The sequence below is a fragment of the Pteropus medius genome, unplaced genomic scaffold, assembly GCF_902729225.1.
Source record: "Pteropus medius unplaced genomic scaffold, Ma_sr-lr_union100, whole genome shotgun sequence".
NCBI lineage: Eukaryota > Metazoa > Chordata > Mammalia > Chiroptera > Pteropodidae > Pteropus > Pteropus medius.
In genome coordinates, this window is record NW_024346667.1 from 14,175,868 (window position 1) to 14,202,082 (window position 26,215).

The window sequence follows — 26,215 nt, forward strand, 5'->3', positions numbered from 1 at the left end:
TCCAGTCCTTATTTCGCCCAGCTTCACCGGAAATTCTGATTCAGCAGGTCAGGTAGCCCCAAAGTCTGCAATTTTCAAGAGCTTCTCCAGGGAATTCAGGAACCATAACCTGAGGCGACACACACCCACTGCAGCCAGTCTCTCACCCTTGGCATTCTCTCAACAGCCAATGTGAAACACTGGAGGATTTGAGGTGGCTTTATCAAGAATAGGGTAGAGGGAGGGCAAGGCCTTCATTATTTAAAGTCTCTCCAGGGAGAGAATTGGCCATATTATAGATCAGTCCTACACCTCTATTTAATTAGGCAATGCAAGGACTCAAAACAACCCCAGAAGATATTATTTATTTCCACATGGGCTGCAAAGCCCACGCTGAGTGTTTAGTCAAGGGCTACAATAAATTTAGCTAGGAAGAAGTCATAACCCATGATTTGAGTGTAGTGACAAGATCTATTTGGGGGGCAAAGGGTATCAAAATTAACAGGGAATCCAGTTGAAAAAATTTCCCAAACGTTCACCCCTCTTCAATTCTTCGATGCAACTCAATACAACAAACTCCAAAGTGTCTTCATGTAATCTGAAACGGAAGAGGATCATTTCCTCCTAAGTCAGTGAAAATGTCACATTTAAGAGAGCTCGTGGGGTACTTCCACCCACTCGTATTTCCAGCAAAGGGTGAAAGAAATATTGAGCTGGGGGTGGAGAGTCTTTGGAGACTAGAAATAGACAATTGAATCCTTAACTGATTGGAGACAGAGGGACCTATTTGTGTTTCTAGAGGGGAGAAGGTCAGGCAATGGCTGCACAAAGTAGCTTCCCACAGTGCTGGCAAGTAGCTAGCTTCTCCACAATCTTAATGATAGAGCCTGCTCAGGCAAATAAGGCAGTTTTCTGAATCATTCAAACCACTCAAAAACAAACAAGAAAAACAACAACAATAAAAAGAAAAACCCACATTACTTTTGCCCCTGACAGTTTCTTATGTGTAGTAGCATTAATGAACTTTTACTGAAATTAGATGAAATGTGGGCCAGAGGCCCAGAGAATCCCTGATGATATTGTCAAGCAAAGGAGATAGGCTTGAGGCAGTTAAATCGTTAATATAAAGGCTCACAGGGTACTCACCAGCCCCCACCCCAACCAAAACCCAGTTTTCTCAAACAGTATATTTAATGCACAACTAATCATGAACCAACCATTCCCAACCTGATGCTTTCCTGTGACCAGATGGAATGTTTCAAAATAGCATTCCTCGTTGTAGTACCAAATCATCTTTCAATCCATTGGTAAACAAGAACTAAAGAGTCAGACCCGCAGATTCTTCCGTAAGAGGTGGGATCATTTGCTGCTCACTTGTTTGCTGCTCCACCATTGAAAGGATTTAGAACAAACAGTGGACTTACTCAGGAACAGAGAGAATTTTCAACCTTCATCAAGTACAGTGCCTAGAGAAGATGCCAAAAAAAAGACATCATTCTAAATTAAGATGGCAAAAAATACCTCCTTGACGAAAAGATGCAAACCAACCGCCACTGAAGCCAGGGCATGGTTGCCTTCTATTTAAAGTGGATTGTTGCTGTTGTCTTGGGCTGACATTTTTGTCTTTAGGATAAGGCAAAGATGTTGGGGAGGGGGCTGTTTGTTGCTTTTATTTGTAAGGAAGAAAATGCAACCTAAGTCTGTAACTAGAACTTGGCGATGAAGGAAAGCCGGTGCGGTTTTAACGGGAGAAAGTGCCGGCCAGGCCGTCTGACCATCGCCTTCGCTTTGCAAATCTGGTTTTCATATTCTCGCTCAGTAATCACCCAAAGCCATAACTGTCTCTGAAATTATTCATTAAAGTCATTTTCGGGGATTCTCACAGGATGACTCTTTTACGTTTATGATCTTTTGAGAGCAATGACATCAGCCTCGGTCTCTTTCCCGCTTTTAATTAATGTACTGGGAAGACAAGAGGGGCCGTGGCTGTGTCCGTGGGGAGGGGGCGGGCGGGGGTGGAATTCGCCGGCGCGTTCAGCTGAGATCGGGCGCGCAGACATCCTTTGATTAAGGAGGGTATTTCGGGGAGTGCAGGCTGTGCAGAAGATCATGGCTGTGCCCTGTGGTGCTGTCAGCAGTGACAGATCCCAGATGGGGCCGCTACTGTATGGCAGATTGAGTTTCTCAGCAGAAAACTCACCCTCCCTCCTAAACGTCTTCAAAAACCTTCTCCAGATACTCCAGGTCGCTTCGTGTGAAATTGAAAAGGTCCAACCCCAAAGTTGGTTTTGCGTGCGTGTGTGTATGTTAGGTTTTTTTTTTTTTCCGGTCCTCTTCTTTTTTCTCTGCACTTCCTCCTCCTCTGAGCATCTTCGACCCACAGGGCTACCCGGTTGCTAAGAGCACAGACCAGGCGGGCCTGTTGGTTCCTCTTCGTCCGGCCACAGCTCCGCACCGTCGAGACAGCACGGAGGGGCCCCGAAGGCAATCCGGTAGGTAGGGGCGCGGTGTCCAGGACGTGGGGGCAGCTTGGAGTCCCCCAGGAAGGTAAGGTGGACCGCACGGCGGAACACTAGCGTAGGGAGAGCTGGGAGGAGGACGTGCCGGGGCGGATTGAACCTAAGGCGAGAGAGAGAACCCGGGTCCTGGCTCCCGCTTCCCTTCCTACTTTTCCCCCGCGGAGCTCTGACCTGCCAGCTGGGCAATGCTGAGGGGCAGCGCCAAGCCGAAGAAGGCGCGGGGCGGGGGTGGGGCGGGGGCGGGTGACGGGATTGCTTTGCCCGCAGGGCGCCCCCTGATTCAGGATGGGGAGAAACAGGGCGGCGGAGGTCTCAGCTGTGGCCCAAGCCGGGAAGCTGGACTGGGGCATCTCCAAGGTGAGAGGGGGCGCAGCGAGACCCAGCTTTCTTCATAATAAACATTCTCCAGTCTGGGTCCTAGGTTTCCCATCCTCTGGACACAGCGGGTTGGAAACTCCGTTGAAGAAACACTTGGACTTATTTTAAACCTTTATTTAAAAAATAAACAAATGCCCCGCGTCCCTGCCTCCTCGGAGGCAACAGAGATTCCTCCCTTCCTTTCTTTCCCTCCCAAGGGTGTCTAGGAACGCTCCCGGGGAGCAGCAGTGGCCGGAGAGATGACATGAAAGGCGAGAAGGAAGGTGCACGGCACCCTGATTCTGCTCGAATTTCTAGACCCCACCCATCCTTACCCCATGGTTCTCTTAACTGTGGAACTTGGCGTGTTCCCAGGAGCCTGGCCGGGAGGGTGGGAGCGAAAGAGAGAAAAGGAAAGAAGGACAGAAACAGAGAGCGAGTTTTGTTTTGTTTTAAAGATAAGCCATTTTTCTTCAAAATATCCGTGTAGCCTCCTCTACCTCCTCCCACCCCACCCCCACCCCCGCCCCCGCGAGTGAGGGCAGCTCGGAGAACCTCCTTTCGGCTTACAAAAGAGCCTCTAGGGAACTGAGAGAGGAGCTACAAATACTGCAGACGCGAGGCCCAAGGTCCGGGAGGACCTAGCCACCTCCCCAGTCCCGGCCCTGTGCTGGAGGGGCTGCCTCCTTCTCCACCTTGCGGCCTGGGCGGCTGTCGGGTCCTTCCTTTGAGCCAGGGGCCGGAGGGCGGGCTTAGCTGGACTCCCACACCGCAGCCGCCTGGCGAATTTCGCCTAGTGGTTGCGCCCAGACCCGGGTCTTTTGTACCCGTGCTGGTTACTCTTAGAGAAGCCTTCTGGTCCAATATCTGGTACAATCAGATACCGCATTGTTGACGCGTTCCATTCTGCCTGCTCTGCAGACTCGGTTTTAAAGACTCGGTTTTATAAAGAAAGAGGTAAGACCTCTAGATCCTATTTTATGTCAACAATAATCGGTCATGCAAGTATTCTCCCCCAGTCTATATGATAGATCTGTACGGATGTGTACCGTTGCTTACTGTCCTGGGACACAAGCCGACTTGGGACAAATCTGTGAACCCTTATGACAGCAGTATCCCGAGAAAAAAAATCTAGCAGTTATTTCCCTGACGATTGATTTCCCCCTAGGTTATCAGGTAAAACCGCAAAAACTATATACAAGCAAAACACACTGAATTTCAAAACTCCCGCTCGCCCCCCTCTATAAGACAGCTTTATTTTCACTGCCCACGCTGGATGAAAGTGGTTTATTTATTTATTTATTTTCCCCTGTACCCACATGCCTTGTAAAAGGTTCCTGTGCACCAGCCCGGCCCCCCTCTGATGACCGCAGGGCCTTGCTTCCAGACTGCAGCCCCCGCCACTTGGTTTTTAAGTCCTTGCCCAGAGCCGAGGTGTAATTGTGACCCCGCCCGAGCCGCGAGCCTCCCGGGGGGACTTTTGGCCGGGCCTGCGTTGGGGCCGGGACCTCCCAAGTGGCGGACCTGGGAGCCTGGAGGCGCGCGGTCCTCTCCCTCCCTGCCTGCCTCCTCCCTCTCTCCCTCCCCTTCAGACTTGAGCGATTTGTCCCCGGTCCTACGGCTTGCCTGCGCCACAGCACACAGCATTTCTCTTTCCCTCCACTTTTTTGGTTTTCTCTTGCCCGTTTCCTCTCTGGCACTTTTTTTTTTTTTTTAATCGCCTTTCCGTCGCCTTCACGTTGAAATCTCAGGCCCTAAAGAAGAGAAGCGGGCTTTGAAGGAATCAGGGGGAATGAACTCGGAGCCTCCGGCCCCCTCGGCGCCGCAGTGGAGTCTGAACCCCGCGCGCTTCTGCGTAACATCAGCGCGCTGGGTAATTTACCTTCCCTGGGCGTCTGTCAATATGACTAATTTCCACTGGGGTCAAAAAGCCCCTCTCCGGCAGTCCATCTTGGAGCTCTCTCTTACAGAGCAGACCGGGTTAGTAGTTTTGTTTCCAAAAGCCCTAGAAATAAATACTCTTGGAGGCGTCCGTGCCTGGGCAGCCGGGGAGAAGCAGAGGAATATACATGGTGTCAATTAAAGACAGTTTTCCTTGAACTAAGAACTGTGATTGGGTTTAAACGACGGCGATCTGTTGTTGCCTTTTAGTTCACATTACCTAACTCGTCCTTGATACCAATACTTTCTTTAGAAACAGGAAGTCAAAAGAGAGGGAAAATGTTGCTCCTGTTTGCTCTGTCGCTTGTAGATCCCTATCGAAATATTTCAGAGTGTGATTTAAACATAAGAGTTTGCGCGCGTGTCTTGCTAATCTGGCCTAGACAATTTATCATTCGGGTGGTGTTTTACAATAATTTCAAAACTGCTACCAGCTTCTTAGTGGGAAATCAGTGCTGTAGATTTAAACAATCTCCGGGACGCAATACAGGCGGCTAATTGATGCTGGTTGCATAACCCCGACTCACTTGGAAAAATGCACTGAAAGAAACCAACGTAACTAGCGGAGACAGGGCGATTCTCTCTGCAATATCTTCTCCTGCCTGTTACAAGGAAGCGAGCATTCACCTCTGAGGGCACCCAGGCGCACTCATTGAGAGTCCGGGTGGTGGCGGTGGTGGTGGTGAGCCTCTTCCGTCACAGAATCGAGGTCCAGCGGGAAGTGAAAACCACCAGACAGCTCATTTCCCTTCCACCAAGGCTCAGGCACTGAGACCCCAAGTAATAAACTTCTCGAGTTAAATTTTTAACAAACTCTTTTGATAAAACACGTTTCTCTCACCGCCCCCAACCCCGGCTTTTGTGGCCTTCATGAGACTAAATGCTTGAACTTTGGGCAGTTAGGAGCTTCGATAGGGCCCACGGGAAACGTAGGAACTAGGAAAGCCAAGCAGAAGCCCTAGAAAGCCTCAGTGAGGGCGGCCTCAACTCGGTGTCCCTGACCTCTGCCCGCGGAGGTGGGTGGCATACACCTGGCGCCTGGACCCCTCTTCCCACCACACCCCAACCCACATACCCATGCTTTCATGCCGGAAGCAGGAGCGCACACACTCACACACACACCCCTGCACACACCTCTCTTTCCCTCTTTCTCATCTGTTGGTGCATTTATGACCTAATGAAAGTATATCCTTTAGGGAAAAGACTGTCTATAAAACATGAAATATGAAGAACCCGTTTAGATATTTCCACTCCCAGCCAGGCCCGATCTTGAAGTTTCTTTAGCCCAAACACCTTCACTCCTTCTGTAGCTTCCACAATCACTCTGTTATTTTAACTAAATGATGAAAATTGGTTCTAAATGGCCTCTTCTCATTCCCTGTGGAAGGAGAAAATGTCTCCAGCCTCAAGATACATCTTTATTTGAGGAAAGGCATGCCTTTGGGGGAAAAATAATTTTACTTTCTATCCCTCTTCTTTGAAAAATGCTGGCACCATATGTTTCAACTTCTGCAAACTGAGGGCTTTTCAACCCCCTTCCCGTTCCTTCCTGCCCCACTGTTTCTTCCAAATGCCACCTTTATGGGTCTCACAAATTTCGGCTTGTTCTTTCTCCTGGTCCTTCTTCTTCAGAGTTTCCAATATAACTCAGTACCTCCTTGGAAATCACATAGCTAACCACCTGTTTTCGTGGAAAAAGGCGATCTGATTTTGTGTTCTAGGCAGGATTTGTTTATTAACACAAGTGGATTGAGCAGAGATTATTCCCCATGTGGTTTTCTGTACATCATACCTTTAAATGAGAGTTTTTAAAAGTGCCTTTCATTTTGCAATTTGACCTTTGCCATGGAGCGATTTAAGTTGTTTACTAGCACGGACTATGCAACAGGAAAAGCTGCAGGAGACATAAACACTCGTGTGAGCTGAAGAGCTAGTTAAAGCCGAGGGAAAGGGGCATATACATCTTAGGGCAGAGTGTTCAGCCCACCCTGAGTGGGGTAAGATTGCACAGAGGGGGAATGGGCTGAGAGGCAGCCATTCCTATGGAAGGGTCTTGTCCTCCTTGTTCAAGAAATTGTCCATTTTCAAACATCTATTAGGAAACATCGATCCTTTTTCAGTTGTGCTCTAGCTTAGCCTTTCCACTTAGGACTGAGGGCTCGCTGGGTCAGTCTTGCAAGTCTGATTTCACTGACCTGACTTTACTGGAGGAGCACATGACTTTAAACTAACAAATTCTCCCATCTGGGAATAGGAGAAGAGTATTCAAGTAGTGTGCATTTTGCCTCACTAAAGTTTTCTATTTATGCATAAAAATATTATTCTTTACATTTCCAACTTGTGACCCATTGAGCAAAATAAAGTTTATTACTGTTTTTCAATCCCATATTCTCAGTAGATGTCTTCTAGATCCTCCTCAATATGTAATATCATGTTTAAATATATTTAGCATCTAGCAGCTCTCATATAGATTCTGATTAGGTTAATTTCTAATGAATAGGCAGTACATTCTCATGGTTCAAATAGGTAAAATGTATATGCGAATAGTCTTTTTCAGTATCTGTCTATTTGCTTCTCCCATTGTTATTTATTTCTTGCACATCCTTCCAGAGCTTCCTAAGGCATAGAAAAGCAAATCGAAATATAATTTCTATGGATCTAGAATGATGCAAGTTATTCCATTCGTATCTGTTTGGATGATCAGGAGGAGTAGGGAGAAGGACACCCCAGGAAGCTTTGAAGAATTTAAAGAGACTCACACCAAATACAATCTGGTCAGGGTTGGAGATGCCTTCTGACTGTAATTTAAAATATCCGGAAAGGGAAAGAGAAGATGGGGCACAGATAGAGCAAATGATACCTAAGACTCCAAATTGGATGTCTTTTCTCAAAGAATAAGGAACAAGGGAAGAAGGGGAGAAAGAAAAGCAAGCAGAAAGATGGGGGTTATCAAGGATTGTGAGAATGTGGCTCCTCATTTTATGGTATGCCTCCACTATTCAAATTTAAAAGAACTAAATTATTATGCATCAAATAAATAACAAATTCCCTCCTACTATAAGAGGGTTTTTGCCATGTTCTAGCCTGTAGATATTTTGTATGGGTTAGAAATGGAGGGGGCAGGGATTGAGAAAGGCACATGTATTATAAAACAACAGAGATAAATTCTGCAGTGTAATAAGTAAGTGTAGGTAAACTTGACAGACCTCAAGCATTTTGTCTCTTACAATTTAACAAGAGACAAGATAAAGCCAGAATTGATTGCTTCCTATACAGAGCAGGTGATACCTTCAGTTGCATCAGTGCGGCCCCAGAGAGGCTAAGTGGTTTTGCTGTCCAACAGTGACTGACCCTGACCATCCTCTATCTAGGGGTCGGATATGCATGGATAAGAGAACATGCCTTGTGGGAAAAGTGCCATGCTCAGGGCCCCCTGCCAAGGATGGAGCCAGTTCCGCTATCTGGGGTGTTTTGTGACTTCCTGGTACCTGGCCAGAATGGCAGTTGCTACATTGGCTCAAGCCCACGCTCTTCCTCACAGCGCCTTCTCTTTTCTGCCTTTGAAAAGGTTCTTGCCTGTCCTTCTTAGGGACCCACTGCCAGGTTTTAGCCTTAATTACTGCGGTTAAGCCATTTTCCAAAGGGGGTTAGCTTTCAGATCACCCACTGTGTTCTACCAATGCCTTAGTAGGACCTGAGGGCACAAATAGGTGAAAAGGATCCCAAGCCCTCTGCTCCCTGCAGCCCTGGAGCTGTTCATCAGGCTGGAAGACAAAGGCCCACATAATTTTAATTAATGCATGCATATGTTGGTCAGCCTCTTGGCCAGTTTTATGGGGGTTTCACTGGTGGTACATGAACGGGCAGGGTCAGATGAGGATTGTAGGTCTTAATGAATCATGTGACCAAAAGTGGACTTGGTTGATGGCTGTGTTCAGGAGACCCACGCTTGGTGCTCTTGGCTCTGAGGGGCTCTTTCTGTATCCAGAGAGAAAGGCTGCCAGAGACAACATTATCAAAAGTTTAAAATATCTTCATCATCTGCATCATAGCACAGAACTTTGCTGAAATATATATATATATGTATCCTCAATCATTCAGAAATACAAAAGAAAAGTTTGTCATAAAAGTATTGAATTTAAGAATGGAAACGTGTCTTTAGCGTGTATCTGTCTAACTGCTTCTTTACAGACGAGAAGACTCAGAGCGAAAGCTGCTCCTGGTACCTGACCAGCATGTGCCACTAATTAATGAGACTGGAAGGGGGTTTTTCTCCTCTCTTTAGGTTGTCATTTCCAGAGATCTCTTGTTTAAGAAAGATAAGGGCATAATTAAAGAGGATGTTGCGGTAGAAATGTTTTGAAGGAAAAAATGATGTAGAGGACAAGCCAGAGAAGAGGTAGCCAGAAATGACAATCTGGGGGGCGGTTAATTTGAGCAGGCCTATCTCATTTCCTGAAAGTCTTTACTGAATTCCAAGTCAGCTATTAGAGGCTGATGTTTTCACACCACACAAACTTTGCTCTGTGTGTGTGTGTGTGTGTGTGTGTGTGTGTGTGTGTGTGTAAGCCAGTCCAGGAGAATAGATTCTTTTCTCTTGGGGAGAGGGACTGTGTTTCCAAAAGGGAAGCAGCTCTCATCAAAAGCGCTCCTGAGTCTGGTGACAACACGGACACGCGCTTCACTTGGAGCCTGGAAATTGTCAGGCGGCGGAGACAGGATGGGGGACAACTAGGACTGTGGGTTCCCAAGGTGAGCGCATCTGGCCAGCAGCGTCCCTTGGCAGGAGAGATTCTGTGGCCCAGTGAGGGGACTAGAGATGATTCTCAAGGAATCATAGAGGGAGAGAGGTTGGTAGATCATGTTGACATAAAGATGAAATGGGAAAGAAGAGAATGTAAGAGGAAGGAGATTGCGACGTCACCAAACCCAGGTCCTGGATCTCTATAGGAAACATTCCACATGCACGGCAGCCAGTCCATCTGCTGTCAGGGCTGAAGACGCCGCTTGGGCTGGATGTGCCTCTCTGTGCCTGGCGCAGAACTACCGAAGTGGCTCTAGGTTTTGCACAAATTTTTTAAAAAATATTCTTTTGGCGTGAATCACGATGGAATCTAAGGCTGAAGGCTCCCCAACCGGATACAAAGGGGCCTCAAGAGCCATCCACTAACTGTCTTTCCTTACTCCTCAGAAACAGAACCGGACAAAATTAAAAATCAGCCACAGAAACTAAACAAAAGCCCCCACAAGCCATCCTTTCATAGCTGGGGAGCTGTGTTCTAGCCTCAGCGCTCAGGTTCAAAATTCGAATAAATGGAGCCAGATCTTGGATTACACCCCGGGGAAAGCATTTTAATGTAAATGTAAAATATGCTTGTAATAATCACTTGTGGGCCCTGAAGCACCACTAGAGTCTCTGTTTAATTATGGGGGCATGAGAGGAGCATTACCAGCTAATTAAATCCAATCCGATGTGTAATTCTCCCTCTGCTGCTGCCGACTTTAAAATGCGAAATTGCTTTTTAAACGTGCCCACATATGAATTTTTAAAACACATGTGAAAACTAAAGGAGAAACAAGGGGGCAGTGGGCGGGGGAGAGAGAAGGAAGGAAGAAGAGAGACGCAGGCTGCTGGGCCAGAGTCAAGGAGGACTCGGGATGAACCTCCTGGCCCGGCCTTGGCCTCGGGCTCCGTGCATTCAGACCCCGCGCTCGGCGTTTGGCCACGAATGAAGTCATTTTCTCTTCTTCCAGAGGTTTTGGCTTCCCTTTTCCTCCCGGCGGAATCTCTCTCAGCCTCCGGATGTTGCCCCCAGAAAAGTCCAGGAAATGGTCCAGCGTCTCGCGCCCCGCGCGCTCTGCTACCGCGCGAGCGGAGGCGCGGATTCCCGCGAACATGCGGGTGGGCGCGGGGAGGAAGTGAGCTCACTTGAGAAGGTTGGCAAGGCCGTTGCCAGGCCCGAGTGGAGCCCGGGGGAAGGGCCGAGAGCCCGGGTCTGGCCGCTGGCGGCCGCAGAGAAGGCCGGGGCCCAGGCGGGACTGGCTTAGTGTGGGATCGTAGGTGCGCACTCCAGCTTGAGCCACGCAGTCTCTCCTTCGAGCTCGGCGAGAAAGATGACAGTAGGGCAAGACTGGCGAGGCACAGGCCTTGAGGCCAGAAACTTGAGACTCCAGACTCCCAAGGGCTTTATTCAAGCGATCGCAGCCTCCAGGTCCCCGTCCTTCCCCACCCTCACGCCGTGGGAGGCTTTTTGTTTTGTCTCATGCTGCTATACACACACACACACACACACACACACACCCCTCCTCGTCTTCTTTTCACATCGACCCTTGCAAAAGCGGGTCTTGGAGCTTTGATTTACGATTAGAAGGTTGAGTTATTTGCATGAGAACATCAGGGGGACATGGGCAAACTCATTCTTGAATACCCCTTAGTACTTGTGAATTAGAATATGGAATGTGCTGCGGGGTCTGTTTCCAAACCGGGTACCAGCTGCAACCAACTGCACCATCACCCGCCGCAGTCTGGTCTAGGGAAATGTCCTAAAGAAGAAGGCCACCTCTCTCACTTTGCACTAAGTCCTGAAAACAGAGAAATGTGCAACTGTGTGGGTACAAGCGTTTTCAAACTGACAACGCGCCGAACAAATGCAGTGGCACCTATCCCAAAACGAGGCATTCGCACTTGGGGCTCCGGGACCACGAGTGCTACTCCAGCCAGTCTGGCCCTGCGTGCGGAGTCTGTCGCTTGGCGGTCGCAGAGTTCGTATACATCTGGGAGAACTGGCGATGGTCCAGAGCTCGGTTTGGGGCAGAAGGGTAGTTCTACGATATACCGTTGAGACCCCGGCCCCAGGCCTTTTCTAGTGCCTTTCTTGAGGGCCTCGACCTCGCAGGAGAAGTCTCCTGGGCACCAACGTAGCGTGGGGGCGCTGCCTGTGGTCTGGCTCCCCCTGTTGCCGGCCTGTGATTTGGCAATTAGGGATTGCTGAGGCCGGGGAGGTGGAAAGGTTCTAATCCTTCTGTGTCGGGGATGGGAATTATTGTTAGACCGAAGGCAGGGGGTCCTTGACTGCACAATGTGGGAATGCTTGTCGGGCTTGTGCGCTCTTTATCCAGAACCCATCGGAGAAATTTTTAATTAGGACCTTGTCATTTCACCTCCACTTCCAATTACTGCGGAAAGCATCCTCATACCTCCGGTCAACTGAACCCAGTGGATTGATAGATTGTTTCGTAAAATTAGTAAAATCTTGTTTTCAATCTGATTTACAACACGATCGTTATCTTTTTTTTTTTTTTTTTTACTCTAAGTCTTTCTCTGTACATTTAGGGGGAAGGTGGTGAAGTTCCACGAAGCCTCCTGGTGTCAGGCAGCCAGGAGGCGGAGCGCAGAGGACATTACTGAGGTTTCTCCTCAGCGCTGGCAGCTTGGCTCCCACCTCCCTCTCCCGTCATCTCTGAGAGCACAGCCTCTCGCCCTCTGGTCCCCAATCCCTCCCCTAGTGTTCACTTTGGTTCCAGGCCAGTAGCAGCGCCTCCTGGCGCCACACATGGGGCACCAGGGACTCTGGGCCTTCCTGGCCAGGCAGCGGAAGGACCTCGCTTTGGAAGCTCTCCATTTTCCCACAGTATTTCACATTCATATTACTTTTCACACCCTGTTAGGCAGTAATACCGCTGAACCTGCTAAATACTTCCATGCGCCAAGCCAGCCCTCCCGCGACCGCTCCAGATCGTCTGCCTTTCCCCTGGTGACAGGAACGCGGACTACTCGCTCATCATGTGGAGTTCTTGGCTTCCTTTTTATGTTTTCCTCTCCTAGGACCCACCTCCAGACCCTAGTAAGGTGGTGCTGGTCATGGCCACTGGATGGGGGCGCTCAGGTATGGAGGAGGTCTTAGCCCCTGTCCTTCAAGGAGGTGGAGGAAGTGGTGGGGGAACAAAAGGACTTGAGGACTATTCTAACTTTTAGTAACTGTATGAGACTAGATTGGCAATTTTTAAAAGAACAAGGTCTTGCTCCAGGCCTTGAGCAAGGAGTAGGGTCTGGTCTACATAATAAGCACTATCTCTAACCTTCCTTTCAGGAGCACCACACCCAACAGGTAGCATTTGGGCACTAAGGGATTCCACCAGAGGCAGCAGAGCACAATGGCCCCCACCACCTCCTCTGGCCACCATGCCGCAGCTCTGAGAATGTGAGGCTGCTCCTTTACCCTGGGGGTGGGGTGGGAGGGGGCTGTTAGAACCATGCACCCAGGAGGACATAAGGAACACTCCAAGAGTAGAGAAGAAATCATCAAAGCTAGCACAGTGAAGCCACTACTCCCCAAACCAAGAGTCCCTTGCTCTTTGGCTCAGGCATGAGTGGACTCCAGTCACTCTCTCCTGAACCTATAGCAGAGAGGACCAATGGTGGGAGGATTCTCAGAGTCCAGTTACAGTGAACCGGGCCTCGATTGGTGCACTAGGACACCTCCATCCTGGCCCTCACCTGGGCCTGTGCCTGGGCTCCTAGAGGGCACTTTTGGGGTACAGAGGGGACTGTAAGTTGGCCACCTTAGCAGAACTGAGGCTGGTGGCCCTAGGGCTTCAATCTGAGAGGCCAGAGGAAGTTAAAGGTGTCCCTCTGACGCTCCCCCAGGACCCCACTTCAATTCTTCCATCAAGAAAAGAAGAGTAATAAAATCTGCCTGCCCCCTACCTCCAGGACATGGAGGAAGGAACTAACTTTTAATGAGAGCCTATTAAGTGTCAAGGATTTTACAGGCTGCATATTGTTTAATCTTCACAAACTGTAAGGAGGATATTTCCAAACTCTGTGTGCCTGCAAGGAAACTGAGGTGCAAAGGAGGGACCTAGCCAGAGCCATAGATCTGTGCATGCAAACAAACTCCAGTCCCCCTCACTACCATTCTGTGCTTCTAGTAACCATCCTCAGAGTTGATGACACACTGAGGGGTCCTGCAGCCTGGGCCAGGTCTCTTGGTGACCTTAAAGGAGGAGTTGAGCTGCCTTCTGTGAGCATCTAACATATACTCCTAGAGGATGGTATAGATGATGGGAAATCTATAGATGATGGGTTCTTTATACCTATTCCTCTGAAATATCTGTGAGCGAGTCAAAGTTACCAGGACTCTCTTAAGCAGAGGAGCTCAGAGTATACCACATGTGTCCCTCAGTGTCACTTTTTTTTTTTTTTTTGGCCCCAGCATACCAAGGTTGAGAAGATTTAAATTCAGATTCACTGGACTCGAGTATCTGCTTATACCACTAATATCTAAAATGAGCTCAAAGCTCCCCCTTTCAGCCTGGGGCTTAGTATCCTGGAGAGGCTTAGGAAGGGGTTAACTTGGCTCCTGACTTCCTTGTGCCACCTTAGCCATTTCTCTACTTGTCAGGGCCAGAGTTTGTTCAGTAAGCAAAAGATACCACCCACCCTTAAGCTGGAGGAGGATGGAGTACAGAGCTCTAGAAACTCCTGTGTCCACTTTTGGAAGTGAAACCCCAGGAGCTCCATCTCCCAAACATTGTTACTTTCACACCCACCTTCCAGCTCTTCAGTGGTTGCTTCTTAGTGTTATGGACTTCCTTCTCATCTTCAGAGAGGCTGTCTGGTGACTGCTTACTTATACCCTCAAGAAAATGCTTTAGATTTTGGATTTGAGGTGTTTGCAGAAGGTAAGAGGGGTGAGACAAACAGGCAAAGCCAGAAAGTAAGAAAGAAGAATGTGCTGTGGGTGGAGGAGGCCACTGTAGTTTGGGAGTTGCTTGGGAAACTTTCTGTTACAAAGACACAGTCCCAGCCCAGAACCTCCCCATTGTCTATCTACTTTCCCCTTTACCTTTTTCTTTGCTCTCCTGACGCTGAACTTAAGCAAGAAGAATTCGGGAGGACTCCACATCCTTCTCTTTTGGGCAGTCAGCTGTAGAGGGCACTGACAAACTGTACTGAAGAGTCCCTGAAGCCATAGTCAGCCCTCTCTTTCCCTTTGGGCATGGAGGATGATTTCTGGGGGCATCAGGAGCATTTCCTGAAGTTCTGGTTAATCTAAGGCCTCTGGACTCTAATTTTCCCTGGAGCACTATTCCAAACTTGGATGCAGCTAAATGAGTGGCCATTTAATAGACTTTTAAAACTTACCAGGGTATATTAATTCATTTTACAGTCATGGCAGTGGGAGAGAGCAAGACTATGGTGATTTCCTAAATGACTCTGCAACTTTTCCCCCATAGTTACTTATTACTTAACTCAGCACTGACAAACAATGCTGACAGACAAATGAAAACCAAGTTAAGGAAGTTGCATTGCATTTGTGTACTTTCTCCCTATCATACTCTGCCATTGTTTCTGCTGCTACTTGTGGCTGGTGGCACCACATCCAATTTTAAGAACACCAAATGGAAGAGGCTGACCAGAGAAACTCAGGAGACCGTGGCAATGGGATTAGGTTGCCAATTTGAGCTGTACTTGGTCTTCCTTTGAAGGTGGTGACCAGGAAGGTGGTGACCTGGGAGTGACATCTCCTCTCTTCCCAGGGACTCTGGTCGTCTGAAAACTCTAAAAATCAAGACATTCAAACGGGAAATTAAAAGAATGAGACACTGTAGGAAGAGAGGGAAAGAGAAAGAAAAATGTCTAAAAAATTTGAAGGGTTTCATATTTCTGCATGAATTTCCAACAACAGAAGCTAAAGTGCGTTCCTCTTAACGTTGCTGAGTTTCTCCACGTAGTTTCTAGAGCCCGGTTCCCTCCGTCAGTCTCTCTGCGGTTCTTTGCTTGGGAAGAGCACATTTGCAAACAAGGAGGCTGATCCGCTGAGGGCTCTCCGGACTTGCGCGCGGTAGGGAAAGCTGGAGGCAGCGGCAGCGCGTAGGGTGGGAAAAGCCCTGGGAGGTAGGCGCAGGTCACGTCGAGGCCCTCCCACACCCGGCTTCCGGAGGAGCGTGCCTTGCCCACCGCCCCAGAGGAGTCTCTGGGTTCCTCGCCATCACCGGCGACTTGGTCCAGAGTGTGCGTCTTAATGGTTGTTAATGGCCAGAATGATTTATTTCTTAGCCAAGACCAAAAAGAAATGGATCCAAATGAGAAAACCAGGGTAGCTTGAGCTCCGCAATGGCTGCGAGCTGGGAATTCCACGGGTTGACAATGTCCACAGCTGTTTTTCCTGCATCCACTCGGTGGCGGGTGAAGTGGTACGCGGGGTGGACTCTGAGCTTCGGAACTGACGTGAAACAATTAGATTATGCAGTGCTTAAGGTCGGCATAAAATAGAAGACACTCTTGTCATACATAAGACTTACTAACCCCCCACCCTGCACAACTTCTTCTCCAGTAATAGGTTTAAGGTAAGTGTCTCCTTTACTAAGAACGATACTCCCTTCAAAAGCCATCAGGACCTTGGACCGATCAGCGACTTTGTAAAATTAGGAATGTCGCGAAGATTCGGCTTGAGCGCTTGTTGGAGGCTGAGTGACAAGTGCTTAATGCATTTCGGAGCCAACCCCTGGTCCTGGCTTGTGCACTTACTGGCTTTGCGGTCTTGAGCCAGCATCTGGGCTTCTCTGAGTTTGTTTTTGCGTTTGCAAAACGGGAACGTTTGCCCAGTGAGGGAGTTGAAAGTGCCGACCCAGCGCTGGTGATCTTCATCTCTGTGCGTTTATTGGTCTTCAGGAGAATCTCAGCATTTTCTTCCTAGAAATGCGGGAAACGTGATGGAGCTGCCATCTCTTCCCACAGCGAGGTGTGGCCCCCTAGGGCGACTGCTTCCCTACCCCCAGCGGACTCAGATTATGGGAACTCCGTCTTTCCCCCTGGTCTCACAGGCGTGATCTGGAACTTGCCCGCGTTTCCGTTCTCCGACCCTGGCGAGTGAAGTCTGATTCTGTGTTTTCCGTGATTGCTCTTCAGCGGGTTCCGTTTCCCTCCCGCTGCACGTCGGGGAAGCCCACGTTCGACAGTCCGGGAGGATGGTCCCTCGAAGCTGGCAGGAACCGGCGCAAAAACCGTACCCCATGATGCCAGTGGAACACGGCCTGCCGCTACCCATCTGTGGACCGGACCAGTCCGCATGTGCTTGACTAGGGTGCCCGGGAGTGGGAACGATGCGAGAGCCAGCTAGCCACAAGGACCGAGAGGCAGCAGCTGCACTGTGGCGGGATCCTCGGCCAAGATGAACCCAGGGATTTGGGCCGTAGGGAATCGCCTGAGCCTGGGCTCCACCGCTCCTCCCCACCCCTCCCCCAGCTGGAGAAAGGGTCAAGGTCGGCGGGTGCTAGGCCCTTCTTCACGGCGCTGCTTCCCAGGGAGCCCTGCGGTGCGCGCCAGGCTCTCTTTTAATTTTTACCACAAAGAAAATAAACATCTTGCACAAATTTCCATAGTGGTCAGGAGCTTATCATGGAAGATCGCGTTCTAGAAACGTGGCCATTGCGCCGGGAGGGAGCCCGGGCCGCCGAAGATGCTTGAAACTCTATAAAGATAGGAAAAAAAAAAAAAAAAAAGCTTAGTTTGGACTGTTTGGGGAGGGTCGGGAACAAACAGGCTGTTGGCTGGAAAGGGGGAGCGCGTGGATTCCCCATTCCGAAAAAGGAGACCTCTTTGTCATTTTGCAGCTGAGAGCTGGAGAGGCAACAGGTCGGTGAGATCGAGGCTGCCCTGTCCAGCGTGAGCAGCTCCTGCCGCCGGGGCTCCTTCCAGGGCCCGCATTCGGCCAGCACCACCATTCAAATGGGATCCAGTACAATTTCTTAAACTTTCAGGCTTGGAGAGAGGGGAAGGTAGCCAGGCAACGGAATTACGGAAACATCCTCTCGGTCACGTGAACTTTATTGCAGACCAGGAAGTTATCTAACAGCTGCCAAAAATCTTCTGACTCCAGTGCTCCAAATGTTGACTGTTTCTCACACCTCACCACCGGTACGGAGTCTGCTGCCTTGGGGGTTGATAGATTTCCTATTCTCTTTCAGCTTCGATCTACCCCCACCTGCCTAGTTGCATTTGGAGATGATTTTCTTTTTTTCCATTCGCGAGACCATGTGGCTCCCATACTTAGCTGGGCGGGCTGTTTCCCCACCCACCCTCCGTAAGGGGGATTGAGATCTCCCGAGGGGGAAAGCCGGGTTTAGGAAGGGTCAGAAAAAGGAAGCCAAGCTCCAAAGTCCTGGCGTACAGTATTATATTCTTCGCTGGGTGCCTTTGATTCATTCCAGAAAGAAGTGTAGCACAAGAAGTAATTTTAATGGGCGCCCTCTCTTTCTTCCACTAATTCCCAGTCCTGAAGCAGGTTCAAGGGCAGGAGCCTCGCCTTCTGTGGCCTTGTATCCCCCAGAGGGACTGCTAAAGATTAGAGCACACAGTAGGCACTGAGACAATAGATCCTGGTTGACAGAACGTTTGCTCCAATGAAAGGGGGCGATTATTAGAGAGCAGTTGTAAATAACGGCGCGCGCGTGTGTCTATGCCTGTTCTGTGAATTTCAGGCTCAAAACGAGATTACTGCTGGGGGATCTGCTCCCACTTTCAATCTAGTGCCGATTCCTCCTGGATAACCCGCATCTTGGCGGCGAGGAAGCTCCCTCCAGCTGACCCATTTAACGCAGTTGAGGCGACACTGTGACCTCTGCCCCATAGTGCTCCTTTCTGAACCTCGGGGGCCAGGGTGAATGGAGTCCACTCGACTGAGTCCAGACTCACTCCAGAGGACCAAGTACAGAGACCTTCCTGGAAGCCGGAGGGCAGAAAGCCGTACCTCGTGCGCCCAGTGAATTTACTCTAGGTAAAGGGCGCCGGGCCGAGTGCCGGTGACCACAGGTGTGGCCGGGAGGCTGAGGCGGTGCCCTGGCTCCTCGCTCCGGGGCAATCCGAGCCCCTGCAGGAATGGCCCTTCTCTGCGCCGGCAAAGAGCAAAGGTCAACGTGCTCTCTAGGGGTCCCGGTGTCGCCCACCCCGACGTTATCATCGACCACGGTCGTTACTGTTCGTTTCTAGCATTAAACTTCCCCTTAGCCATTTGTCACATCGGTAGGTGCTGAAAAAAGCCGCGTGGCGCGCACCCCGGAAGCGCTTGCCGAGACCCGGAAGCAGCGACAGCTCGGACGCCGCTGCTCTCGGGGGTGCGCCCTCCCCGCCCACTTTAGAGGGGCCTCAGTTTGCGAAATCTTGCGTCGCACGGAAGTCGGTGCACGGTGCCCGCCACCCCCCTGCGTGGCTGCGGGGACTTTCCCGCCTCTGGGTTCCAAACCTGCGGCGGGCCAGGGCCCACCGTAGTGGGTCGAGTTCCTCATTAAGGTGGCCCTTCAGTCGGGCCGTGAGTAGAGGGAGGCAAAGAGAAGGTGGACTTTACAATCGGAGCACGAGGGACTATTTCATAAACTCCCCAAAGATTCGTGTGTAAATTTACCAGGGCTCGTTCGTTGCGATTCATAATTCGGCACGTAATAAAAGCGCGCGCGCGCGCACGCACACACACGCACACACACCGTTCCCGGTTTATGCCCGGCTCTGCCCTTTCCCTGGCGCGCCGCGGTGGGCGCAAACCCGGGGAGTGCGGGAGGCCCCGGGGCTCACCCTGCAGCTCGCTGGGGAGCCGGGCTCGCGGGCGCCGGACGCGCCCCGTGACCCGCCGTCGCAAGAATGCTTCAGATCCAACCTGGGCTCGTTTCCGTGACTCAGGAAACATCTGGGGTACTTTTTCGTCGGGCATTTGGAAAAGTACTTACTTCCGAACTTGGCGCTAAGGCATCCTAGGATCCAAACAAACCCCGGCCTGAAAGGGGAATAGGGCCGGGTGGGGGTGGCAGCCCTGCCAGCTGCTAGGGTGCCTTCAGGGGAGCTAACCGGTGGCAAGCACTTGGGTGAAGGACGAATTAAACACTTAGAGCTGGGTCCGCGCGTTCTGGCCTCATTGTTTTAATGTCTGTAGTACTTAGGCGCAGTTTGAGAAAGAATAATGTCTTTAGTTTCAGAAAAAACATCAAAGACCAGGGGCTGCTCAATATGGAGCACATATGGTAGTCTCCGAAGGCCTTGCCTGCCAAAACATGTTTCTCAGTATTTTCCTCCTTTCCTTTTTTCCGATCCCTGCCCCCCCACATCTTTTTTTTTTTTTTTTTCTCCCAATGGGAGGGAGCCGAAGCTCGGGTTACCTAGGGTGTCTTGCGTTTAAGCGAGGCAGTTGGCGGCTGTGTGGAGGCGATCAATGAGGCCTTTCAGGAACTGAATGCAGCCCAGGAAGGGACTTTGAAGATCAGCAGGCTGCAGGGCCTAGCCGTAGAGGCTGGGACTTGCCCAGGACCCCAGAGCCAGCTGTGACAGAGTTGAGGCATTTATCAGATTCAGAGACTCTCAAGTCGCTTTTGGCATTATACCCGCAAAAGCACATTTTCCTGTTGGTAAGTGTTCATGTGGTCAAGATATACTGGCTGTATCCCCAGGCCTTAGGTTATTGCTCATTATATGGGGACACTTAAATCTTTACTGAATGAATATTTAACAAACTAAGTGAAGGCAATAGCCTGCAAAGCACTTTTTTTTACTTCAGTCTAAAGAAGATTCAGTTGCAAACCTCCTCTTCCTCATTAACTACTGCTATTATTTATTTGTTTGTTTATTTACTTATTATCTAGATCACTATCCTGGTTTTTAAAATTACCTAGCAGAGAAAGGCTGGAGACAGCTGGCTGAAAGTTCAGGCAGTTTGCTTTGGGAATTTCTCAAGATGAAAACTCAGAATATTAGGGGTCATTAAAGTGATCTCATCCAACTTCCAAACTTCCCTGAAGATGAAGTGAGATCCAAAAAGGTAAAGTTACTTGTCCAGAGCACACAGCTCCGTTGGGGCTGGAAAGTGCCTTCTTTCCTATGTCTAGTGATGGCTCTGCTCACTACCCTGCATTGCCCTCAGTGGAAGGACAAGCTGGATAATTTCCTCTCTTCCAGCTTCTTCCCTTAAATGGATTCCTTTCGTCACCTCTGAAAAATGATCTCAGGATGTTCTACTTCCACAAATTTACATGTAGGATTCATATTAAAGGCAGGGCTAAATTCTTGGGGCTCCCATTTAAAAGAAGATCCATGCTATCTCCAGAACCTGCAGCCTTTTTTTTTTTTTTTTTTTTAAAGCGATATCAATGATGATAGGGGAAAGGAAGCACACCACACATGGAGCTGATTAAACAACAATCTTATCAAATCTTCCAGTGTTCTGGTGATAATATGACTTATACACAGAGACCAGTGGTCAAATTATCTGACAAGTAGTTAGAAAATCTGGACTTTAGACCTTGCTTTGCCATCAACCCACTGCATTTCTTGACCAGTCAAGATTCATTCTCTCTCTCTCATATATATCACCTGTTGGTCCATAAATCCAATTTCTGTTTTTATATTCTCTGATGCTATCAGATGAATCAACATACAGTGAGTTCCTTACCTATACCAGATGGAGAAGCCACAGAGCCAAGATCAGAACTCTGCTTATTCTTATATTAAGTACTCAGAGAATATTAACCTTGCAAAGCACTTTAGAGGTGTTTCAACCCCTTTATCTTACGGATGAGAACACTGAAGCTCAGAGAGCTGAGTTCCCGGGTCACATAGCCAGAGAGCCCAGGTGGTTTTCCTGCTCAGTGCTTTACTCTTCCAAGAAAGTTCTAGCAAAGATGGGGTCTATCAGTCTCTGTGATAGGTTTAGGTGAGCATAGATCAAGTCTTTAGGATACTTTCTTCCAGCTTCCTGACCATTCACACTCCTCATTCTATTTCTTATTCATATCAGGAAGAGTCTTGGGTTCAGGAGCAGGAGTTTAAAGCAAGTTTAAAGCAAAACTCAGTCAATACCATTTCACTTGGGCAATGCTTCTTTAAACATAACAGCTCTATTGTGTGAAATGCTCAAGGGTCACTGGGACAAGGTGATGGTTCTTCTAATGAGGAATACAGCAGCAAGTCTTTTTTGTTTTCAGTCTTTAATCCACTGCAGAGCAACAAAAATCCCTGATCAAACTTAATAAAGAGGCAAAATAATAATAAAGTAAAACCAATGTTCAGAATAATATTCAACTGATCCTTTTCCCTCACACAGCAAACTCCCAAATTATAAATGCTAGGGGCAGGTGGAGGTGCTAACTAAGGAATTACCCATCATTAAAAATAGGATAGTAAGGCTGCCCTTGCTTTTGGGAGCACCTTTTTGATGTGAGAGATGACTCAGTATTGTCCGCAATGTTGAAAATTGAGTCTAGGGCACTTTCTTCCTCCTACCTGCCTGGCCCTGGTTGACCTTGATTAGCTTGACTGATGCTGTCTGGCTGGGTTCCAAAGTGTTTCCAGGGAACAGCTGTGATTCTTCCCCACCTCTGGACGTGTAGTGGAATAGGCAGTTTCTCTGCACAAAAGTAGTCGTTTCATCTATCACCTTCAGGCTGAGGGACCTTGATAACTTGGTAGCTAAAAGAACCCCGCATAGCACCAGGTCTGAGGGAGTCTCCCTCAGCAGGGGCCTTAAACATGTAGGAATGGGCTATACAGCCCAGACAGCCCTTCTAGGATGTTGTCCTAGGCAGGAATGGAGAAGGATGGAGCTGAGAATTTAGCCAACTGGCGTTAGACATGTTGCCTTTTGCATTTAAGGCTAGATAATTACGTAAAATGTTCTTTGAAACTATAGCTGTGCAATGTAGTAGAAAGAGCTCTCCTGCCATTCCTCTTAATCCTCAGGATCCTGTTTTGGACCTTTTCTCTTCTTATATGAAAACCTATCCCTGGGCTATACTTAATCACAATACTTCTTGAGGTTGTTGTGAGCATTAGATGAGAAAATCTACCAAAAGTGATTTGCACAGTGCCAGATACATAGTAAGTACTCAGTGCATGTTAGCAAATATTGTTATTAGCCATTTTGTGGTTTCAGTGGATGCTGATAACATATTTCTCTGCAGTTTGGACTTTTTCTTGGAATGCTAGACCTTAATATCCAACTCCCTGCTGGAGGACATTTCCCTGTAGATGTACGTAGATTTTGACAACTCATTGTGCTCAAAACAATTTAGTTCTAGTCCCTGTTGCACACTCATAGTCTGTTCCCCTAGTGTCTGTGAATGGCACCACCGCCCCTCAGGTGCTCAGGTCAATAACCTGGCAACTGTCACCAGGTCCTCCTAAATATCTTTCAAATCTACTCTCTCTTCTCTCCACCCCTATCTTCTGCCTTAGTAATGCAGATACTATGAGTTCAGCCTACATCATTCCATCATTTCTCCACTACCAATGTACTCTCCAGTCTTGTCCTCACAGCAGCCAGAGTAATGCAATTTGCAATTTGATCATGTCATTTCTCTACTTTAAATCTTTTATTCACTCCCCACAGACCGGGAAAACCCAAGTGCTGAGCATATAATGCTCTTTATAGTCTCCTTTCTTGCCACTCTTCCTACACACATGCTAAGCCTTAGCTCTGTTGAATTAAATCGAATACCCTAGTTTCTTTGCCTTCATGTCTTTGCACGTATTGTCTTTCTGCCTGGTACACATGTCCCCCCTTTCCCATCAGACTTCATTCTACTTGTCCTGCAAGATTTGGCCTGGCTATCTCCTCTTCTTGGAACCCTTCTCTAAGGCCCAGGGTGATCACACAGTTTATAGCCTACACAGGATTGCATTTTCTCTCTTTTCTACTACGTGTGAGTTCTTTGAGGGTGGTGGAATAAGTCTTTAATCTTTGTAGCCATAATGTTTTAGTGACTGGCATAGAGTATGCTTCCCTCATGTGCATGCTGAATATGAAAATGGCTTAGAATGAAAATAAATAGCTTTGGTTCTATAGCTTTGTATCATCAAGATTTGGGGAAAGTTATTTTTCTGAGCCTAGTTTTCTCATCTTTAAAATTGGGAGTAACAATGCCCCTTATTGTTGTGAGGATTAAGTGAAAAGTGAATGCAAAAGTATTCTGTAATCTGTATAGCACTGTACACGAATCAGTATTATAATCAATGCAAACTCACATTGCCCACGCATGCACAGATTTTCATACATGCACTTAATGTGCACGTATTATGTGCATGTGTATCCATGTACCTGTGTTTGTGCACCTACATGGTTACATGGAAAAGCAGTTTTCAAATATACCTTTCTCTAGATCCCACCCTTTAAAAGGCATGCTGAGATAGGTGGATAAATTACTTTTGATAACTAGTCTGGGTTCTAGATAAAACAGTTTGCAGCAGCGTCCTCCAGTTAGCAGTCATTCTGCTATTACATCCATACACACAAATATAAACAGCGCAAATTTATAGAGTACTGAGAGGGTAATTATAGCCTATTACAATTTTTACTACGACTATTACTCTACCTTCCTACTAAAATAGAAACGTTGAAAGCACTTTCCTGCCGGGCTTTCATTTTATTTTCACATCGGTCACTTGGGGCAGTTATTGAAGGCAATGCTTCCCCATTTTGCATGTGAACAAACCGAGGCCCAGGGGATTCTTTTAACAAACGGCGTCCTTTCCAGTGCTGCAATCCAGTGGAGGTCAGAACCCTAGGATGCCATTTCCCCTGTCTTCTTTCTTTTCCCACTGGCTGGTGCAGGAAGTTTGTTTAGAACAGGTAATTGATAGGAAGGAGTCAGAGCTGATCAATGAAACTGGACGATGCTTATTTTTACTGCTTTAAGTTGCCACAGTTATTTCTGCACTTTGGACCTGCTTTAAACCTCGAATCCACTATTCAAACATCAGTAGCAGGGAAGTTCCTGGTTTTTGTTTTTGTTTGTTTGTTTCGTTTCGTTTCCTAGGAGAGTAATTGCCTCGCTTCCAGCCTCAGTGCTTAGTTGCCAGCTGCCCGCTTGCCCTGGGGCCTTTGAAGCAGAAGGCACACAACCCCCAGCCCAGGCTGGTGCCCGCAGTGGAAAGGAGGGCGCGGACCCCTTTTCACTCTCCTCTGTCTCCTGCCTCTGGTTCTCCTTTAAGAAGCCAGGTGGCGCCAACTCTCAACCCCTGCTGGAGCTGGAGGAGCATCCTGCAGCGCAGAGCGGAGCGCAGCATCGCAGTGGAAGGCAGAGCACAGCCCCCGGCTGGCGCTCCGTCTGCGCCCTTGGCCCTTTGGAAATAAAACTTGGCTTTTTTCTTCTTCTGCACTCCTCGCAGGAAAACGGCAAACCTAAAGGGAAACGAGATGTCCTGTGTGCCACATGGAGCTTGGGGAAATTGAAATAATTAAAGCCATGAGGTTTCCTGGCTCTTCGCAGTGCTTACGGTGGGTTTTGATTTGGGGAGGGAGAGCGAGGAAAGGTGAAGGCCGGTTCCAATCTGCCAGCATCCTGTATCTGTCTGTGCTGCAGATGACGTGTGGGGCCGGGAGGGCACGCGCCGCCTCGGTTGCGCACAGCTCTGGGTACAGGATCAGGTCTCCTGGTGTCGTGTGCCGTGGCCTACCTATTCCTAAGTGACAGAGTAGGTGAATGGTTATAAAGAGGCAGAAAGCTGTGAAAGGAAGGCTCGGAGGTTCCCTCCCATGACGGCTGAGGGTCTGAATCTAATATGGAGGCACGCGTTTCACTTTTCAAACCTCATTTTTTATCCTTGAAATGTTTCCAGTCTTTGAACTACTGTTATTTCGTAGGGAGAAGGAAGGGACTCCATTATGCAATTATATCGATTATATCGATTTACTAGATTTAAACCAAACTTCACTGAACAAAAATGTTTGTTAAAACTTAGAAAATAACTGCTAATCTGGTAAAGAAAATTCAGCCATCCACATGTGCTGCTGTTGTAAAGCATCACCAAATTTGAAGCTCAGATGAATTCAATTAAAGTAATTTTTTTCTTTTTTTTCCTCACTGGAATACTAAGAGAATAGAGTTGAGATTATGGACTATACCAATTTTAAGATTTTAATTGAAAGGACAGTAACACATAGAGCACTCAGCATCCTCAATGATGATGTTTGTGTGCCACTAATGCTGCTTTTTATATGGTGGTGCCCGTGGTGTGTTTGTTACGGTGTGCACTTTAGAGCAGTGTTTTTCATACTGCAGGTTTTCAACCATTAGTAACTCTTGAAATCAATAATGTGGGATTTGACTGGCATTTTTTAAACGAAATAGAGAAGAAAATATCAGAAAGATGGTAAGGATATTCTTTCATAAATCTTTTTTTCGTATATACATACAATGTAAAATGTATTTCTTACCATGAATTACGTTAAAAAGAAATAGGAAAGCTATGCGTTGAGAAAAATCCATGTTTCTCTAACAAGGATCCCATCGGTGTTTATGCTCTTCGGGTTTGGGGTGCCAGTCTGAGGCCCCTGCTGCCCCCTTATGTATTACATTGAGCTACAATGAGTGTGCACCCCTGGCAGACTTGACACTGTACATGATCACCCCCCTATACCCCAGCCTCAGAGACTGGT

General features: G+C 48.3%; 2 protein-coding genes across 4 annotated transcripts in view; one reads left to right on the plus strand and one right to left on the minus strand.

The window, feature by feature from the left end:
• Positions 1-2,088: 2,088 nt before the first annotated feature.
• Positions 2,089-26,215, plus strand: part of SCRG1 (stimulator of chondrogenesis 1) — a 108,744-nt gene continuing 84,617 nt past the window's right edge. For 2 of the 3 annotated variants that reach the window (XM_039876107.1, XM_039876110.1), the window contains exon 1: positions 2,089-2,471. The gene's annotated coding sequence lies outside the window, so the exon portion shown is untranslated. Of the gene's footprint in view, positions 2,472-24,945; positions 25,055-26,215 lie in introns of all 3 variants that reach the window. The other variant, XM_039876108.1, reaches the window with a different exon arrangement.
• The window catches only part of SAP30 (Sin3A associated protein 30), a 101,548-nt gene continuing 100,547 nt past the window's right edge, over positions 25,215-26,215 (minus strand). Inside the window, exon 6 of the mRNA XM_039876105.1 lies at positions 25,215-25,239. Coding sequence (XP_039732039.1) covers positions 25,230-25,239 — 10 coding nt within the window. The 3' untranslated portion in view covers positions 25,215-25,229. The remainder of the gene's footprint in view (positions 25,240-26,215) is intronic.